Here is a 16843-nt window from a genome sequence, read left to right as displayed (position 1 = left end):
TATAACACTATATATATAAGTCAACTCTAACTCGAACTAACCTTCTATTTTCAAGTTGAGTTCGAATTTACGAATATATCAAAAATTGTTAATCATTAACTATGCACACATGGGCGGAGCGACTACCAAGCAGGCTTCAATTTATTAGCCCTTCTAAAATTGTAAAAGCTAATTTCGTCCTTATATACGCACATGCACAAGATAAAATTGTCAAATCAATAATTGACAATGCGCGACAATTTCACCATGCGTCCCGTGTACGTGTATAGACAAATGACACAAACCAACACACATAAACTGAAGCACATGGCCTTCTGCAGGGAATTGCTGCATAGGTATCTCATGTTAATAAGTAAGCACATGGCCTTTTAAAATTGATGTGATTTTTAAAATTACCATTAAATTTTTGATATGTCAATCTTGAATTTTGATTCAACGGTGATTTCAAGAGCCACATCAATTTTAAGAAGGCAAGACGATGATGTATAGCATTACTCGTTGAATTCCTTAGAGAGAGTACTACAGATAAAATAAGGTAAGCGTTAATCAATAATTAGAGGCAGTATGCAGAAGCAATATAATGTGGAATCCACTTTACAAGACACTTTAATTTGTAAGAGGTGCTTCATGAAGCCCCACACCTTCCACTTTGTACGATCAGTTTCAAATCCTCTACTCTTTATAAATTTTGTAAGCTATTTTCCTCTTCATGCATAGACCTACCACCTTCCAATTTCTAATCATTTTTCACTCTCTTTTCATAATATCCATGCTAGCCTTTTACGTGCATTAATTAATAACTCATAGTGCCTGTAGAAAACCATGTAGGTAATAAGCTATATATGATACTATATATTAAAGAAAATTATGTACAAAAAGCTTTGATACTATATATATATATATATATAATATAAAATAATATAATATGAAAGAAAAATAAAAAGGAGCTAGCTAAAGTGGAAAGAGACGTATGTGTTATATCTTGAATGAATTGTATAATTAAAATCACTATATTCAGGGGCGGAGCCACACTTTGGTTTGGCCCCCCAAGCCAAAGGTCTCCCCCCCAAAAAAAAAAAAAAAATCTAAAAAAATAATAATAATAACAACTTTTACCCCTATTTTTTAAAAAAATTTATAGTTTTGGCTCCCTAAATTATTATTTTTCAATTTGGACCCCCCAAAACTTAAAATCTGGCTCCGACTCCGACTATATTGAACTATATACGTATTACAATTTTCTCAATTTATAGAAAAACTAAGAGCAATACAAATAAATTTAAAGTAGACCTAAACTAATTAAAGAATAGAGTAAACCCTAAAAAAAAAAAAAAAAAAAAAAAAAAAAATTGATGGAAAATATAAAGTAGATATATACAATCAAACCTAAATGAAAAAATATTATTATAAAATAAGCCGACATAATATGAAATATATATTATATCAGAGCCACCGCCTTCCACCGGAAAGAGCTGATGTGAAGGGACAACATATATATATATGAAGCCGCTGGAATAATTAGTACAAGGGTGGCTTAATTATAAAAGCAGAAGGGGTTAATTAGAAGAGCAGAAGGGTGTGAAACTCAAGTTGAAAAACTGATCACAGATGGGAATCAGGAGGTCGGTCAACAAAGTACGTACGCGCGCGTTGGAGGACGGTCGCAACTGCAGGAATTGCAAATCCACCACCAAAATTGGGAAGAGAGTGACTGAGAAGCTTCATGCTGTGGAAGTCTTGAAGAGGGAGCTAGGGAAAGTTTGGTGAGGTAGCTCATGACAAAATGCGCGCCTTTAACAACTCAGTCTAGTACTCCGCCAGTCTCCAGGGATTGAGAAAACTACGGCCTTGGAATTAATCATCTTTGAATTCTAGCTGGGGCTGCATGCCTTATTAATTAGGGTGAAGAAGAACAAGGGGTAACTCGATCATTGCCTAAATACAGATTGAATGAAGGCATAGACAAGACAACAGTACTAGTGACTCAAATCAACATCATGTACGTTGCTCAACAAATTACCCCAACTGGTGTACAAACTTGATAACATTTAAACTGACACAGGGAAGAACATATAGAAAATTAATATATACACATACGAGGAATGCTATATAAGTTTAAGGGTCTTAATTAAACAAATTAAAGAAGCTAGGCAAAGATAATATCCGCCCAACATACTCAAAATCCGCGAGCTATCAACCACATGCATATGGACGGATGTCAGATGTTGTATCCGCCCGCCCAAGGTTATGAGCTAAATATTTGTTGTAACTAGGGGTGTAAACGAGCTGAGCCACTCGAGAACTTATTCGGGATCGGCTCGATTTAAACTCGACTCGTACTCGAATCGATTATTAAATGAACTGTTCGTGAACACGAAAATATGATCGATTATTAAACGATACAAACTCGTATAAACTCGGCTCGACTCGATTAAAGCTCGTGAACCCGCTCGTATAAGGATCGACTTGCTTATTAAGGCTCGACTCGTATATATATATATTATATTAATTTGTTAATATATAACTTATTTTTATAATATAGTATATTAATAAACAATATACTAATGTAAGTATAAATTAAATAACAAATAACAGTGGTCATTAGTTAGTATATATTAATTGGTTATATGTATAAAAAATAGTAAAAATGAATAGTATCAATATTTAATTGTTAGTCATATATATGATATGATGACAATCCAAATACTTAATCATATTATTCATGTAATATAATAGGATTAAAGGAATATATGATCATATAATAATATAACATTGTGTCATATGACATATAATCATTTTATTATATGTTATAAGTATTATCATTAGATATTTAACAATTATTACATCATTTATTTTTATTGTAAGTTATATAGTTTATTTAACATAAAATATAAATATATATTGTTTATATGTTATATAATGTAATATTAATTTTTAAATGAGCTCACCCCTTTTTTGTATGTTAAATAAACTATATAACTTACAACAAACTCAGCCGAATCGAACTTAATTTTTAGAACTCCTCATGAGCTCGAGCTCGGCTCGATCGAGTTCATTTAGCTGACTGGAGCTTAATTGTTACCGCTCAAACTCGGCTCGAGTTCGTGATGAATGAGCTCGAGATCGGCTCGGGCTCGTGATGAATGAACTCGAGCTCGTAATGAATGAGCTCGAACTCGGTTCTAGCTCGCTCAAGCTCGGCTCATTTACACCCCTAGTTGTTGTAACCCATGCGGGTTGGCAGATGGCGAAAACGAGCTGATTTTTAACCAATTTGCTGTACAAGCCTAACATGGATAAAATTGAACTTGAATCTTCGGCGAATAAATATGTAAATTTAGGGAGATATTACACTCTTTTTTCCTGTAAAAATAAAAAATAAAATATCAATGTTTTATATAAGATGTTAATAATGACGGGACAAACTGTAACTTCAACTTGGTTAAAAATTGAACAAATTCGAATGCTAACTACAACCAAGGAAGTGATGCAATCATACGAACTTAATTACATAGTCTCGACAATCCTAATAGACTATATATATATATATAAAAGAGTACTATACCAATTAAAGCCCATGGAATTGAGTAAATTATGTATATGCTATCCATTAATGACATGAGAGTGGCAAGTGGCAAGACCGAGTGAAGCACTCAAAAAAAGTATTGGGTTCAGAAATGTTAGGTGAAGAATCAGAAACTTAATTCCTGCAGCCACGGTGGTCATCATCATCATCATCTCTCTCCAAATCAATTTCGAGGTGTTAGAGGCGCAGGAGATCTAGAGGACATATTCTCAGCCCAGAGCGCGAGCAGAAAAGCCCACCCAATTATTAATGTTCATCCCAACCATTATAATTAATTAAACCTAGCTATTCCTGGCGGCCAATTAGGTAGCCTTTTTTGTATCCCTCTTAAACATGAGCGAGGGCTAATCACATGTATCTAATTCAGACAAAGACCAAGACCTCATTAGCCAACCATTAAGAATGAGTGCTCACTGCAAGTTTTAATTGTTAATTCACGAATTGGCGAAGCAGTCCATAATTTAATGAAATAATTAAATAAAAAATTAAATTTGTTAATTTAATTAATAAATGGCATTTGACATTTCGACTATAAGCAAATGATCAACATAATTAATGCAAGAAAAGGAGAAACTGTACATCAAGCCCCGTATAGGGAGACAAAGAAATTAAAATAAATGGTACTCCCCGCCCTTTACTACTAATAAAATGACGAGACGTGCCTAGCTAGTCATGATAAAATGTAGGAGAGAATTGAAAAGCTCGTTTAGGAGCTACCCCATACATTTATGATCTTGAATTTATTCGTGAGATTTGCTATTGTTTTTTTTAGCTTCTATCTTCCTGCTAGCACTCTTAATTATTTAATCAATTACGAACGGCCACATCAATTTATATGAAAATTGTAATAAAAACTATGGTATCCCGGCCAATTAGTATTCTCCATTAATTAAGAAAAGAAAGCTAAAACTAGAAAGTAAGTTAGCTCTTTGAACCTTAATTACCCAAACCAAAATATTCTCACATTTATTTCCCTCCAAAGATAATACACCACGTACAACAGCGAATATTAATTTAGCAATAATAATACTACGGAGGAATCTGTCTTTAGCAATGGATACCGGCCATCCATTGAATGGTGCTCCTGGCCTAATCATGTTAGTCCAAGGCAAGTTGCGTTTGCTGTAAAGGAGATTGATGCAGTATATTATATATATACCTTCAAAATATATAGAGACAAGAGAAGAGAAAGAGTGATTGTGGTTCTCTCGTACGTCCTTAGCTTGATACCTTAGTGAAGAAAGGATGGATGTGGGTTTTTGTGGTCTCCATCTCTTATCAACTAATCCTTTGAATTCAAAATATAATGTAGAATCATTAATCACATTAATTGTTTTCAACATATATATTTATACTGAACTGAGCGTGATATATAAATATATATTCTAGTATATCAACCAATAATTGCCTTGCCTCTCTAATCATTAGGGCCATGCTGCATCATAATTTATTTGATTAAAAAAAAAACAGAAACTTATTTATTTATATCACAATATATGCATATATCCTTTGAAACTTTTCTCGATGATCGATCAGTTGCAATCTGACCCTTATAGTGTGTAAAGAATCCTAGCAGGCATGCAGAAAGGAGAGTTATTGCAGTACTTAGCCAAAAACGCCGAGGAGGACATTAATTAATTATATATATATATATATATATATATATTATATTGTTTCTCAAAGTGCCCACCATCTCTCCACTTGTTTTTCTTGATGCCCAAAGGCTAAATATGATAACATCAAATAATAGTAAATTGAAAGGAAAGGGAAGGTTCATTTAAATTATTTGATCTTAATTTTCATATATATAATTGCTTGTCGTATAATAAGAAAACAAAAGCTTGATTACGCATATCTATGTACATATATACAGATACTGGTCCACATATGATGAGATCGACTACAAAAAGTAGATTCGTGTACCTTAATGAGGAGATCTAAAGGAAAATCATATCATCATTATATGTTCATTACTACCCATTATATTGATCTCCAATCATGAATAAAGACACATGGTCTTAACTAAATACATATGCTTCGTCGACTAATATATAAATTGTACAAACAAATAAAGTTTGATAGAAATTGTGTTTTGACAAATGGGATTGAATTGTATAATATATATCAAAGGCGGATCAAAGCATTCTACCTAACTATATCTCTAGGGAACCCGTTAGGAAAAGAAAAAGAAAAAAATTGTAGGGAACCCACCACACCACCCAACCTTTATATATATAAATATCCTCTCTATATATATATATTTAAGTAATCTCACGCCTTTTTGGCTCTCTGAAAGATCGATCAAACGACACTAGGAATTGAAAGTGTATGCATATATAGGTATATATACATAGACTTGCAAAAAAAAGTGCCAAGCTTAATTAGTTTTTGACTTATGTGACACATATGAGTATTCAACAAGACTACATTGACTTCTACATATTCACATAACATTTTCCTCACTTTATTAAAAGAATATGTTTCGAGTATTACAAATTTTACTATTAAGTCATTAATTTACAAATTAATAATACGACAATCTATAATTAGAATAATTAAGAGAAATTGAAAAGCTATATTTTTAGCTTAATTATTTTACCAATTATAGACTTCAAAACCTTGCACGTCAATTAATTTGTAAAGAACTTTGTAATAAGAGACGTTGTACTTAGTATTTACCTTGGCCGGCCCTAACACCGGTACACTCCTATTCATTTGCCTTGCTATATATGCAGGTGTGTTATACATAAATAAATATTGTTGGTACGTATATATCTTAGTGTTTTATTGTTTCAATGTTTGTTAGCTTGGTTCCTTCAATTTGCAACCAAGATTGTGATCTCATCAGCAATATTAGTCTTCAAATCACAGTTTAAATCTTCAGGTTTTTGGCAATTATTGACTACAAAACATAATTAGTCCGACGTAATTTGTCGATCAGTACTAGGTACGAAAAAAAACTAATTAAAGCGTACGTGCTAGTTGAGAGGTGAAAATGCAAAGAGATAGGCCCAGCCACATTTAATTGGTATCTGTCCTTATATTTCAGCCACGTTTGTCTGTAATTAACTACACCTGTCTACACACTGATTACTGAATACAATAATGGAAGGTAACAGTAAAGCTTTCGGAGTTTCGTGCTCATACTTCTAACTCAATAATTGAAGCCAACAGTGGTTTAAAAAAAAAAAAAAAAAAATCAGAGGTTGGGTGTGCATATATCCTACCACAATATCTTTAAATAATGAACCCCCAAGAGAGTTCCGGTGAGAGAGAGAGAGAGAGAACCCACATGTGTACATTTATGCCACATAGAAAAAGTTGAAAGATTTAAAGATATCTAGCTAGTGTGATTGTTCTTGATCTCTTTGGGATATCTTCATGACCAGGTCTATTTGATTTCTTATATCCAATGGCGCGCGCGCGGCAAAGAACGACGAATTCATGTTGCATGCATACGGTAATTGAGATTTAAGGGGTAGGATGTCGTTTCTGCATATATATTGTTTGTGCTACTGATATTAATATATAGTGACATATATATTAATGCATGCACACCTTTGTGTTACTAGCTAGCTAGCTAGCTAGCTGGGGGGTTTTGATCACAACATATTTCTCTCAGGTGTGTCTCAAAAAACAAAAATTTCCCTAGATGCTCTTTTACAGTGAAAGAGAATTTCTTCCGGCCACCACCTGTAGAAGACTTGGATATACAGGTCAAAATATTTGTATTCAAAGAGAGATCGACTTGTAACATATATATATATATATATGAGAACAGGAGTACTATCATGAAGTTGTGATGGGGGCAAGTTTGAAGTTAAGTTGCCAGCGCCAGGTTATTGAACAGTGTTTGATATTATTATAATGGCAGTGTCGTAGTCACCCTTTTTTTCTTGTAGCCCCATTTATTGCCCTTGTCTTTTGCTTTCCGTTCCTTCCCACTGAAAATGCTCTTTGCCTCCCCTTTCTCTCATCATCCTTACCTTTTGTCACTGTATTTGCATCTCTCTCTCTCTCACTCTCTCTGACCTGCAACTAGCTAGGGTTTCCTCTTTCTTTGAACTCACATCCAATTGTAAATTCCTAGGAATTTTAATTCCTCTCTAAATGGCTGCAACTTCTTTTTCCTTGGGACTATCAGAGAATAGATCTTGAAGGAGCTTGCACGAAGGGAAAAAAAGGTAATAATATTCTTTTCTGATCAAAGAAACCTAGGCAGAAAAGGGTAAGTACAAGGTGCAGCCTCTTTATTTCTTTGTATTTTTCACTAATAACTCTAGCTCCTTTGTTTTCAAATAAAATGTTGCTAGAATTTTCAGGTTATAATATATAAGTTGATCTAGGGTTTTGGGTATGGAATTTGACAGCTGTAGAATTCCAGTACTTCACAGGAGAGATAAAGGTTGAAATTACACTAGTGATCAGAAGCCATACTCTATAAGAGAGAGAAAAGAAGGATGCTAACATGTGGCCGGTAGGTGGTGTAAGTGATTGCCATGAAATCGAGGAATCTAAATTTGTGGTGGTGGCTGGGGGGAAGGAGGCAGAGAGAGAGAGAGAGAGAGAGAGAGAGAGAGAGAGAGAGTTTTTCAAAGGACAAGTATGTTGATTGAATTTTGGAACTATTGACCAAATTGAGGAGAATCCTAACACAGGAAACCATCTTTATCTTCATGTGTCGTATTCCTTTTTCTTTTGTTTGTTTGGGGGGGGGGGGGGGGGGGGGGGGGGGGTCTGTCTAGTAAAATCTAAGATGCATTAATATCCACAAAGTAACACTCATATTCAAGAAAGACTGCTTGGCATGCGAAAAAAAAGTAAAAAGGAATATGAAAAAGTAAAAGATAGCAGCAGATCATGTTTTTAGCAACTACACACCATAAGCAAATGGTGCTAACTGCGAACCCTAGCTAATTCTGTAGTCCCAGAAATCACCAAGTTAAATAGGGTAAAAAAAGACTTTGGTCTTTAAAAGGAAAATACAAAAAGAAAAGGATAATTTATGTCTTCCAATTTCAAGTAAGTTTGCAATAAACTGCTCATGAATAATTAGATCGGTGATTGATTTTTGCTGCAGTGAAGATATATGGCATCTTCCAGCTACTCCAATTCCCCCTGTGCTGCCTGTAAGTTTTTAAGGAGAAAATGCATGCCAGATTGCATTTTTGCGCCATATTTTCCACCTGAAGAGCCGCAAAAATTTGCCAATGTTCACAAGATATTTGGCGCAAGCAATGTTAGTAAGCTCCTCAACGAAGTCCTTCCCCATCAGAGAGAGGATGCAGTCAACTCTCTGGCCTATGAAGCGGAGGCGCGGATAAAAGATCCAGTCTATGGGTGTGTTGGAGCCATCTCAGTCCTCCAAAGGCATGTCCTTCGGCTCCAGAAGGAATTGGAGGCCACAAATGCAGACTTGATGCGCTATGCTTGCAATGATATGCCTACATCAACAACGTCGTCCCAGTTTGGAAGAAGGATGGGTCATGAAGGAGGTTCTTTTGGTCAAAGTTCTGGTTTGTATTATTCTTCTCCATGGAATAATGAGCCTTATGACCAGGATAGCCAAGAGAGAGGAGGGGAAGGCAATATGTAAGATTAATTAATTGTATCATTCTATATATTTAAGTTTTTACCATTTGGGGTTTCTCATAGAATTGGAAGGGGGAATTAATGTGTATCATGGTATAACATGGGTGAATAGAATATGGGGGGTATCACTGAATGCTACCAAACTTCTCAATTGAAAAAGTTATCAACTTAAATATGCAGATATGAGATTCTGCTGTTGCATATGGGAATATTTCTAAGTAAAGCTTTTGAAGAGCGTGGTTCTAAGCTTAATTAATTAACCTTGTACTACATTTATCCTTGCCCCTTGGTGCATTAATTATTTGAGTATAGTTTGGTGCATTAGGAAGACTTCCCGTTTGTTTAAGAAGGATTATGAAGATTCTTCTCTGATATATTCCAACTTTTTCTTTAGCTCAATCATATATAGCTGGTCATTGGTTTCAGAAGATGATATTCTCTCTTTTCTTAATAAACAAAATCATTCAAAAGGTACCCAATTTATGTATCTCTCTAATATGAATTGGGGGTCTCCTTCAGTTTTAAGGCCACTAATCCAACTTCTTTTAAGACTAAACTTAGCTCAATGGTCCACTTGGCAGTGCAGAATCCGCCCAGTACTGGTGTTTATCAATATATAGTGAGGTGTCTTGAATCTTGTTAGTTTTTGACATTATTAACTTAAAAAATGAAGTACTATTTCATGATGTTTCAATGACAACATACTGCATGGGGAGCACAATTCGGTATCCACCTCTTGAAGCATGGACTTCCCTGCCATGTATTAATTGCTTGGTACAGAGGAAGCTGATGCAAATTATGCTACTCAATCCATTGTCTTCAAAAAGATCTAATAGCCTTCCTGCAATATTTTTAAGAAACATCCTTTTTAGGACAATGTTTGTGCTATAATATTTAGAACTAATTAACCAGCTGTAATGCAAATGATTTATCAAATCACAATAGAAAGGGAAAAAGATAACACACATCTCATCCAACTAGTACTAATGGGTTCCCCTTTTTGTTTTGCATGAATGTTATGGACCTACGTGTGAATGAACAGATCATTGGTATAAGATTCTTAGAGCTTTTGGCACATCAATCTTCAAACTCCTCGATGACAATTTTTTTTTTAGAAAACTTTACTTAAACCCTCTTAGCTTTCATAACTTTTGCAATCTATCCCCCTAAAGTTCAAAAACTCTCAATTTAGAATATAATACTTCTAATTTTTGGCAATATCATCTATTCGTTAAGATTTTCCATTAAATCCTAATGGAAGCCTAGAAATTTACCAAAATACCTTCTCTTTTTTTTTTTTTTTTTATTAATTTTTAATTTTTAATTAAAGGTAAATTTGGAATTTCATAAAATTTTCACGGGTATAAAGGTCATATATTTCACACTTTTTGTTGTTTGATTTAACCACAAACCCTAATGGAGGGATGACATTACAAAAAATTAAAAGTTTGAACACTAAATTAAGAGTTTTGAACTTTTTGGATTAATTACAAATGTCATAGAAGTTTATAAGGGCCAAGGTTGGGTGAAGTTTCATATTTTTTAAATTATTCATTATGGAGAAAAGGAAAGGGTTACAAAGGAAAAAAGAAAAAAAGAAAAAGAAAAAGAAAAAAAGAAGTGGGCTCTCCAACAAGGCTCAAATAGTAAATACAGTGCTTAAATAAAATACCACCAAATAACTGGCTATGATTCCAAATTGTACCCAGTCCAATAGTTCTTGTGCTAGAAACCCAAACAAAAAGGGGCCCGCATAGGACAGGTTTTTATGCAGACCAAAGAGAGCCTACTTGAGAAGTCATGCAACATCAACCAATGAAGATGGAGACCGCAGTAGGAGTGGAAGCACGGTAAATACTAAATTTGGATCCGATGATGAGTTCTTTTCAAAAAATTTGCAAGACGGTGCCCGGCTACTAAAGCTTAATAGATCACAATTTATTTTGTTTGTACAACACAAAGTTGGACACATGAAGTAAAAGAGACTGTAACCCGCAATTTATATTTTATATTTTTGGATAACTTCACAAAAGGTATCAAATTATATGCATTTTAGATGGAAGCCTATCAAACTAGCAAACGTTTCAAACTGGCAAACGTTTCAAACTGGGATAGCCAAGGATCCAAACCTCTCATTTAAGGGTATTCTGTCAGGATTCGCTGTTTAATTTTGACGGAGCCCCCGTCACGTGCCATAAACGTGATTTTTTAAACCCAAACTACCCATTTTGCCCCTATCAGTCCCTCTCTCTCTCTCTCTCTCCCTCCCTCCCTCCCTCTCTGCGTGCCGACCGAAGATCCATTTGACAAACACTTCGCATACATGTCCACCAAACAACAACCAATACAAACATCTAAAGCAAATCCCACCTAGATAACCCAAGAATGCAATTGCTGCCCAAGCGACAACAATTTTAACTCTGCACAAGCCGATAAAATTCCACTTAGTGTAAATCGATCCAGAACATTTCCACTCAAAACCATATCAAAGAACAAATCTATAGCCGTTATGCCCCTCAGTCCCTCTCTCTCTCTCTCTCTCTCTCTCTCTCTCTCTACGTGCAAGAATTGGGTGCAAGTATTGGTGCAATTGGTAAGGGCGAGCAAATTCATGTCAGTGTACTAATCAGCCGGCATGCAAAGAGAGAGGGACTGATCAAGGGCATAACGGGTAGTTTAGGTTTAAAAAATCACGCGTGTCGCACGTGATGAGGGCTCCGTCAGGATTTAACAGCGAATCCTAACAGAATACCCTTAAATGAGAGGTTTGGATACTTGGCTACCCCAGTTGAAAACGTTTGCCAGTTCAGTAGGATTCCGTCTAAAACGCGTATAATTCAATAGCTTTTTTTATGAAGTTATCCTTATATTTTTTAAAGAAAGAGCAATAAAGAAGCTAATATGTAGCTCCGGTGATTAAAGAAAACAGTAGAGAAGCGCGTGAAACCACACAAACAAGAGGAGTGAGATAAAATATCTGTGTTTAATGAATCGAAGGTTGAAGGTGTGTTTATTGAAGAATTGAAGCCCAACGACAACTTGCTTCTACTCAGAATATGAAATTCAATGATAAAGAAAAGGTGTCACTGCAAACTTGTTGACTTTTCAACAACTCAATTTATAAAACTGTATAATATATAATGTTTGATTGTGAAGTTCAAGTTCCTCCCCAACAACATTTGTCATTGTCTAGAGCAGTAAGCTACACAGATGCCTATCCTCGTAGGATCGCCACGCGAGGGATTGTTCTCCCATGTGATGAGGGGGTTGAACAGCAAGAAAAAAAGAAAAGTAAACATTCCTTTATCTTCCCTCTACCCTATTTATTTATAAAATATAAGGGTAATAAAAGACTTCATGCCTGTCCAATTCAAACTTTTCCCTAAAACCCAGTGATCGATCAGAAGAAGAATGCTTTTTCCTTTACATCAATTTTTTCAAAAGTAATCACACAAAACTGAGGGCAAACGGTAGCACGTCACCATCCTCATTTCTCTTTATATATGCACTAGGTAGCTAGCTAGGCTTATTAATTGAATATATTTAAATAGTGATCATGAAGAAAACAATTTGATGAGATTGGGATTCACATTGTCTGATGAAACTAATACCGATAATTAAAGAGTCTCTAGCTTAAATGAATAAATTAAGTTATTTTAAAAAATAAAATAAAAATTGGTTGGTGTAATTTTTTTCAACCTAATTTATTAAGTTGAATCACATCCATTTTGGACGTAAACTTTGTTCCTCTTAATCACATGTGGGTTGATCAACAAAGTAAGGCCAATTCATGATTGAAATATTTAACTGAAATTGCGGTTGGTAAATTTTGAAAGTTAGTGTTCAAACTTAAAATCTTTACTTTAATGCTATATTAAATCTTCAATTATTTCATTATTTAAAAAATTAATAAATAATATAAAACATTAATTCGAAATTAAATAACGTTAAAACACTTTTTTCAGACAAGAAAATAAAACACATCTTCAAAAAAAGCATTAAAAGGTAGAGACATAGATGGAGAGGAGAGAGAAATAGATACTTTTTATTTTTTATTTTTGGTTGATGTCTCTCTTTCTCATGCAAAAAACAGCACGCGCACGGCCTACGCCCTAACCGTAACAGAGTTTTGCATTCAGAATGTCTTAATCTGAGACATGGGTCCGAGGTCACGTCTATCTCTCTTTCGGTCTTTCGAATCCACGGGCCAGGAGTCAGGGCCACCCGCAACCGCCCAAAGGATCGAACTGACCCAAAAGGTCCAAGACCGGGACAGCTCTCGATGCAGAAGTTGCAATCTAAGCTGATTGATTGATTGGACGTGCCCGAGCCAAGGGGGCTTATGCACATGCCCACGTGATGAGAGTCTCAATCGGGGACATCCATTCAACGAGATACCCAATTCAAGCGTCACTGTTCATCTGCATGTGTGCATGCGGTATACGTCATCGTGGCCTCTATTGTGGTCGACAACCGCCGGATTTACAGGGTTCACATGAGCTTTGCCTCAGTAAATAAAAAAGGTTATAAATAAAATAATAATAATAATAATAACAAACCGCCGCAACCGAAAAAACTTATAAAGCACCGTCTCATTTAATAATGTAAAATTTAGCACTCATAAACTCATTTATAATCCATCTACTTTATATGAGCTAGTCATCTTCTCAACGTAACTGGTTGTTACAGCTTTTATTATAAATAATATGTAAATTTAATTATTTAGTGACTAACATTGTAGGTGACACGTGAACTGATATGTTAGTTATAAGGACTTACGATAAAAGCTGTAATATCTTTAGCAATAAGAGATGATTATGAAATTTGGACGGTGAAAGACATCGACACTGCTTACGAATAGGGGTACGTGGTTAACATAAATTAATTAATAGGTTTCGATTTTTATATTTAATAATGTCCTAAAGTACATATTATAGTAACATAATTAAAAATATGGGGGAATACGATTTAGTATATAATAATCTCAAACAATAGTCTTAAGGAGGTGTTTCTTTGCATGCTTTTCTTCCTTATTTTCCTCTCTTTGGTCGGAACTCATATCTTTGTGTATCTATCTATAACTTGCATTCTAATTCAAAGATATATACAATTACTTAATATCCGGTGATTGCTAGGATATGGCGTGGATAAAGGGCGTCAATTAATCTATTGGATTCAAACGAGGAATGAATCAACCAAGAATTAATATTATTTATATAAGTCTGAGCTACGTACGTACCCTTAAAACACGATGTCCACATTGTTCTCGGTCTGGCCAGACATATTCAGATATATTGTTCACAAATCTCCTTAAAAGAAGTTTCCTCTATTAACAAAACTATTTTTTTTAAAAAAAAAATAATAATAAAATTATAAAATGACAAAAAAAATTTACAAACCGATTTATAAAAAATTTTATACATTCTACATACAAAAATGACATGCAAATCTCCTAAAAAACATGTGAGAAACACATGCTATTTTAATAGCATTAATTAAAAAAAAAAAACATGTATTTCTCATATGTTTAAAATACACGTATCATTCTTATATGTGGGTTGTATCAAATTTCTTACAAACCGGTTTGTAAGAAATTTCTGTCATTTGCATGAAATTCCTTACAAATTGATTTATAGGAAATTTTTATTCTTTGCAATAAGCTCTGTAGGGTTTAAAAAGCAACTTAAAACTCTATGTGATAAGCATAAATGGCAAACGATTTCACTTTCCGAACTTCCATTTGAAATTTTGACAATAACCATCGTCGAATCACCCCCAAATCCTTGGGGATGGTTTGGCTACTTCTTATGATCATCAATTTGGGGTGGTCCAACCATCTCTTAGCTAGGATTTCTTTCTTTTTTCTTTTTTTAAGGTTATATATATATATATGGGACACACGACGTGTTATTATTGTTGTTGATGAGGCATTTTGATAGTTTTTGGTCAAAATTTTAAATGGAAGTTCAAAGTAGAAAGTTATATTTGTCAGCTATATTATGCTAACCAAAAGGAGTTTTAAGTTAGGTACCTTTAAACTTTAGGGAGCATATTGCAAATTAATCGGTGTAATCAAATAAACTTATAAATCAGGTTAACAACGAATCTAAAAATAGATGTCAGTATAATAAATTAGGTTAAAAAATTGTTTCAACCCAAGTTTTTTTATTTTTAAATGAAACCTTGGCTTCCATCCTCAAATCTCTAATTCAAGTTATAATGGCTCAAGCTCTCTTGTTTAGGATGATCGATAAAGAAGTCAGTTCAATTGGGCTAAACGACTTGACCCATAATTAATCAAGTGCAGGCCCTGTGTATAGCCCACCTAGCTAGCGATTGGCCGGTTTGCTGTGCTTAAACCCCTTCAAATTAAGCTTGAAATCTATTACATGTAAATGTAATCAACAATTACCGTGTTAACTTTAACTTTAATTTTGACAATTAGGTTCTTAAGTTTTTATCTATTTAAACTAAGTCCCTCCATCAACTAACCAAGGGGTTGTCTAGCCTTAAAGCATTTATATGACAAGCACTTATAGTGCTATTCTTTACAACTATTTATCACAACAACACCAACTGACGTAGCGTGTTTTAAATGGCTTGTCACGTCAATTACTTAAAAAAAAAAAACAACAAAAAATGAGTAATATTAAAAATCACATTCGAATTCCACTTTTTTCTCACTGAACTGATGTAGATTGAGTTTATTTATTTATTTATTTTAACAATAATTGATCCAAAGATTTATGAGCAATGCCAAATTTTCCCAATGGGGTCGCTGGGTCGGGGTGTGATTTCTAGAATTTTTTTAAAAGAAAACTACTTAAAACACGTCATAATAAATGAGTGGGAATAACAACATTACTCTTTTTACATTGATAAAAATAGCAAAACGAAGATTGGTGGTCCTTGATCAAAACATTAAAATAAATCCTCCGAACTTATATTGAATTATTATAGGACACATTGTTAGGGGTGGAGCTACATTGGGCCTTGGGCGCCCCCCAAGCCATCATGTTTTTCCTAAAAAAAAAATTAAAAATTAAGATTTGACTCATAATTTTTTGGGGGTTAAATACATAAAAGCTACCTAAACTACTACCCTTTCTCTGAATGATCCCCTGAAATACTAATGCTAGCAGTCCAGTCCTCCCAACTACTAATTGTTTACTTTTTGGCTCCATTCATCACTTTGGGCCGTCTAAGTGGACGGAAACCGAGTCACATGCACGGCACATGACTCTTTTAACCAAAAAGCCCAAAAATACCCATTTCCCAAAAAACAATTTAACCCCCAAAACTACCAGTCATTCTCCAGATAGCCCCCCGAACTACCAATGCTTTGACTTTGGCCCCCCAAACTACCAATTTTTTTTTTTTAAAAAAGTTATTTTTTATTTTTTTAAAAAATAAACTAAAATTTTATTTCTTTTTTTTTTTAAATTTTTTTTAAAAAAATATGGGTGTTTAGGGTGGCGTTATTTCCCAACACCCCTCCGGCCATTGTCCGTTTGCAACACCGTGATGACCGATTTTATAGCCCGGTTCGGCAAGTTTCGATTTGCAATCATCAGCTCGCTGATCTCGGCCTGGCTCAAGCTGGCCCTACTCTGAAAAATATCCTCTACCTGAGAAAAAAACTTGTGATCCTTGAGCCACATGTAG

At 34.4% G+C, this 16843-nt stretch overlaps 1 protein-coding gene across 8 annotated transcripts; it reads left to right on the top strand.

Annotated features, from left to right (window-relative positions):
• The first annotated feature begins 6846 nt into the window (after positions 1-6846).
• Positions 6847-9434, top strand: LOC133859887 (LOB domain-containing protein 25). 8 transcript variants are annotated; one of them, XM_062295447.1, is made up of 3 exons: positions 6847-7064; positions 7209-7770; positions 8672-9434. In XM_062295447.1, the coding sequence occupies exon 3, from the start codon at positions 8676-8678 to the stop codon at positions 9180-9182; it is 507 nt and encodes a 168-aa protein (XP_062151431.1). In that variant the 5' UTR covers positions 6847-7064; positions 7209-7770; positions 8672-8675; the 3' UTR covers positions 9183-9434. The 8 variants fall into 8 exon arrangements, with proteins under 8 accessions (XP_062151431.1, XP_062151427.1, XP_062151429.1 ...); XM_062295443.1 differs by having other exon boundaries at positions 8667-9434; XM_062295445.1 differs by having other exon boundaries at positions 7209-7814; positions 8667-9434.
• The last annotated feature ends 7409 nt before the right edge of the window (positions 9435-16843 follow it).

This window comes from Alnus glutinosa, chromosome 2 (assembly GCF_958979055.1).
Source record: "Alnus glutinosa chromosome 2, dhAlnGlut1.1, whole genome shotgun sequence".
Lineage (NCBI taxonomy): Eukaryota > Viridiplantae > Streptophyta > Magnoliopsida > Fagales > Betulaceae > Alnus > Alnus glutinosa.
Note: the sequence above shows the minus strand (reverse complement) of the source record. Positions and strands in the feature narration are given on the sequence as shown.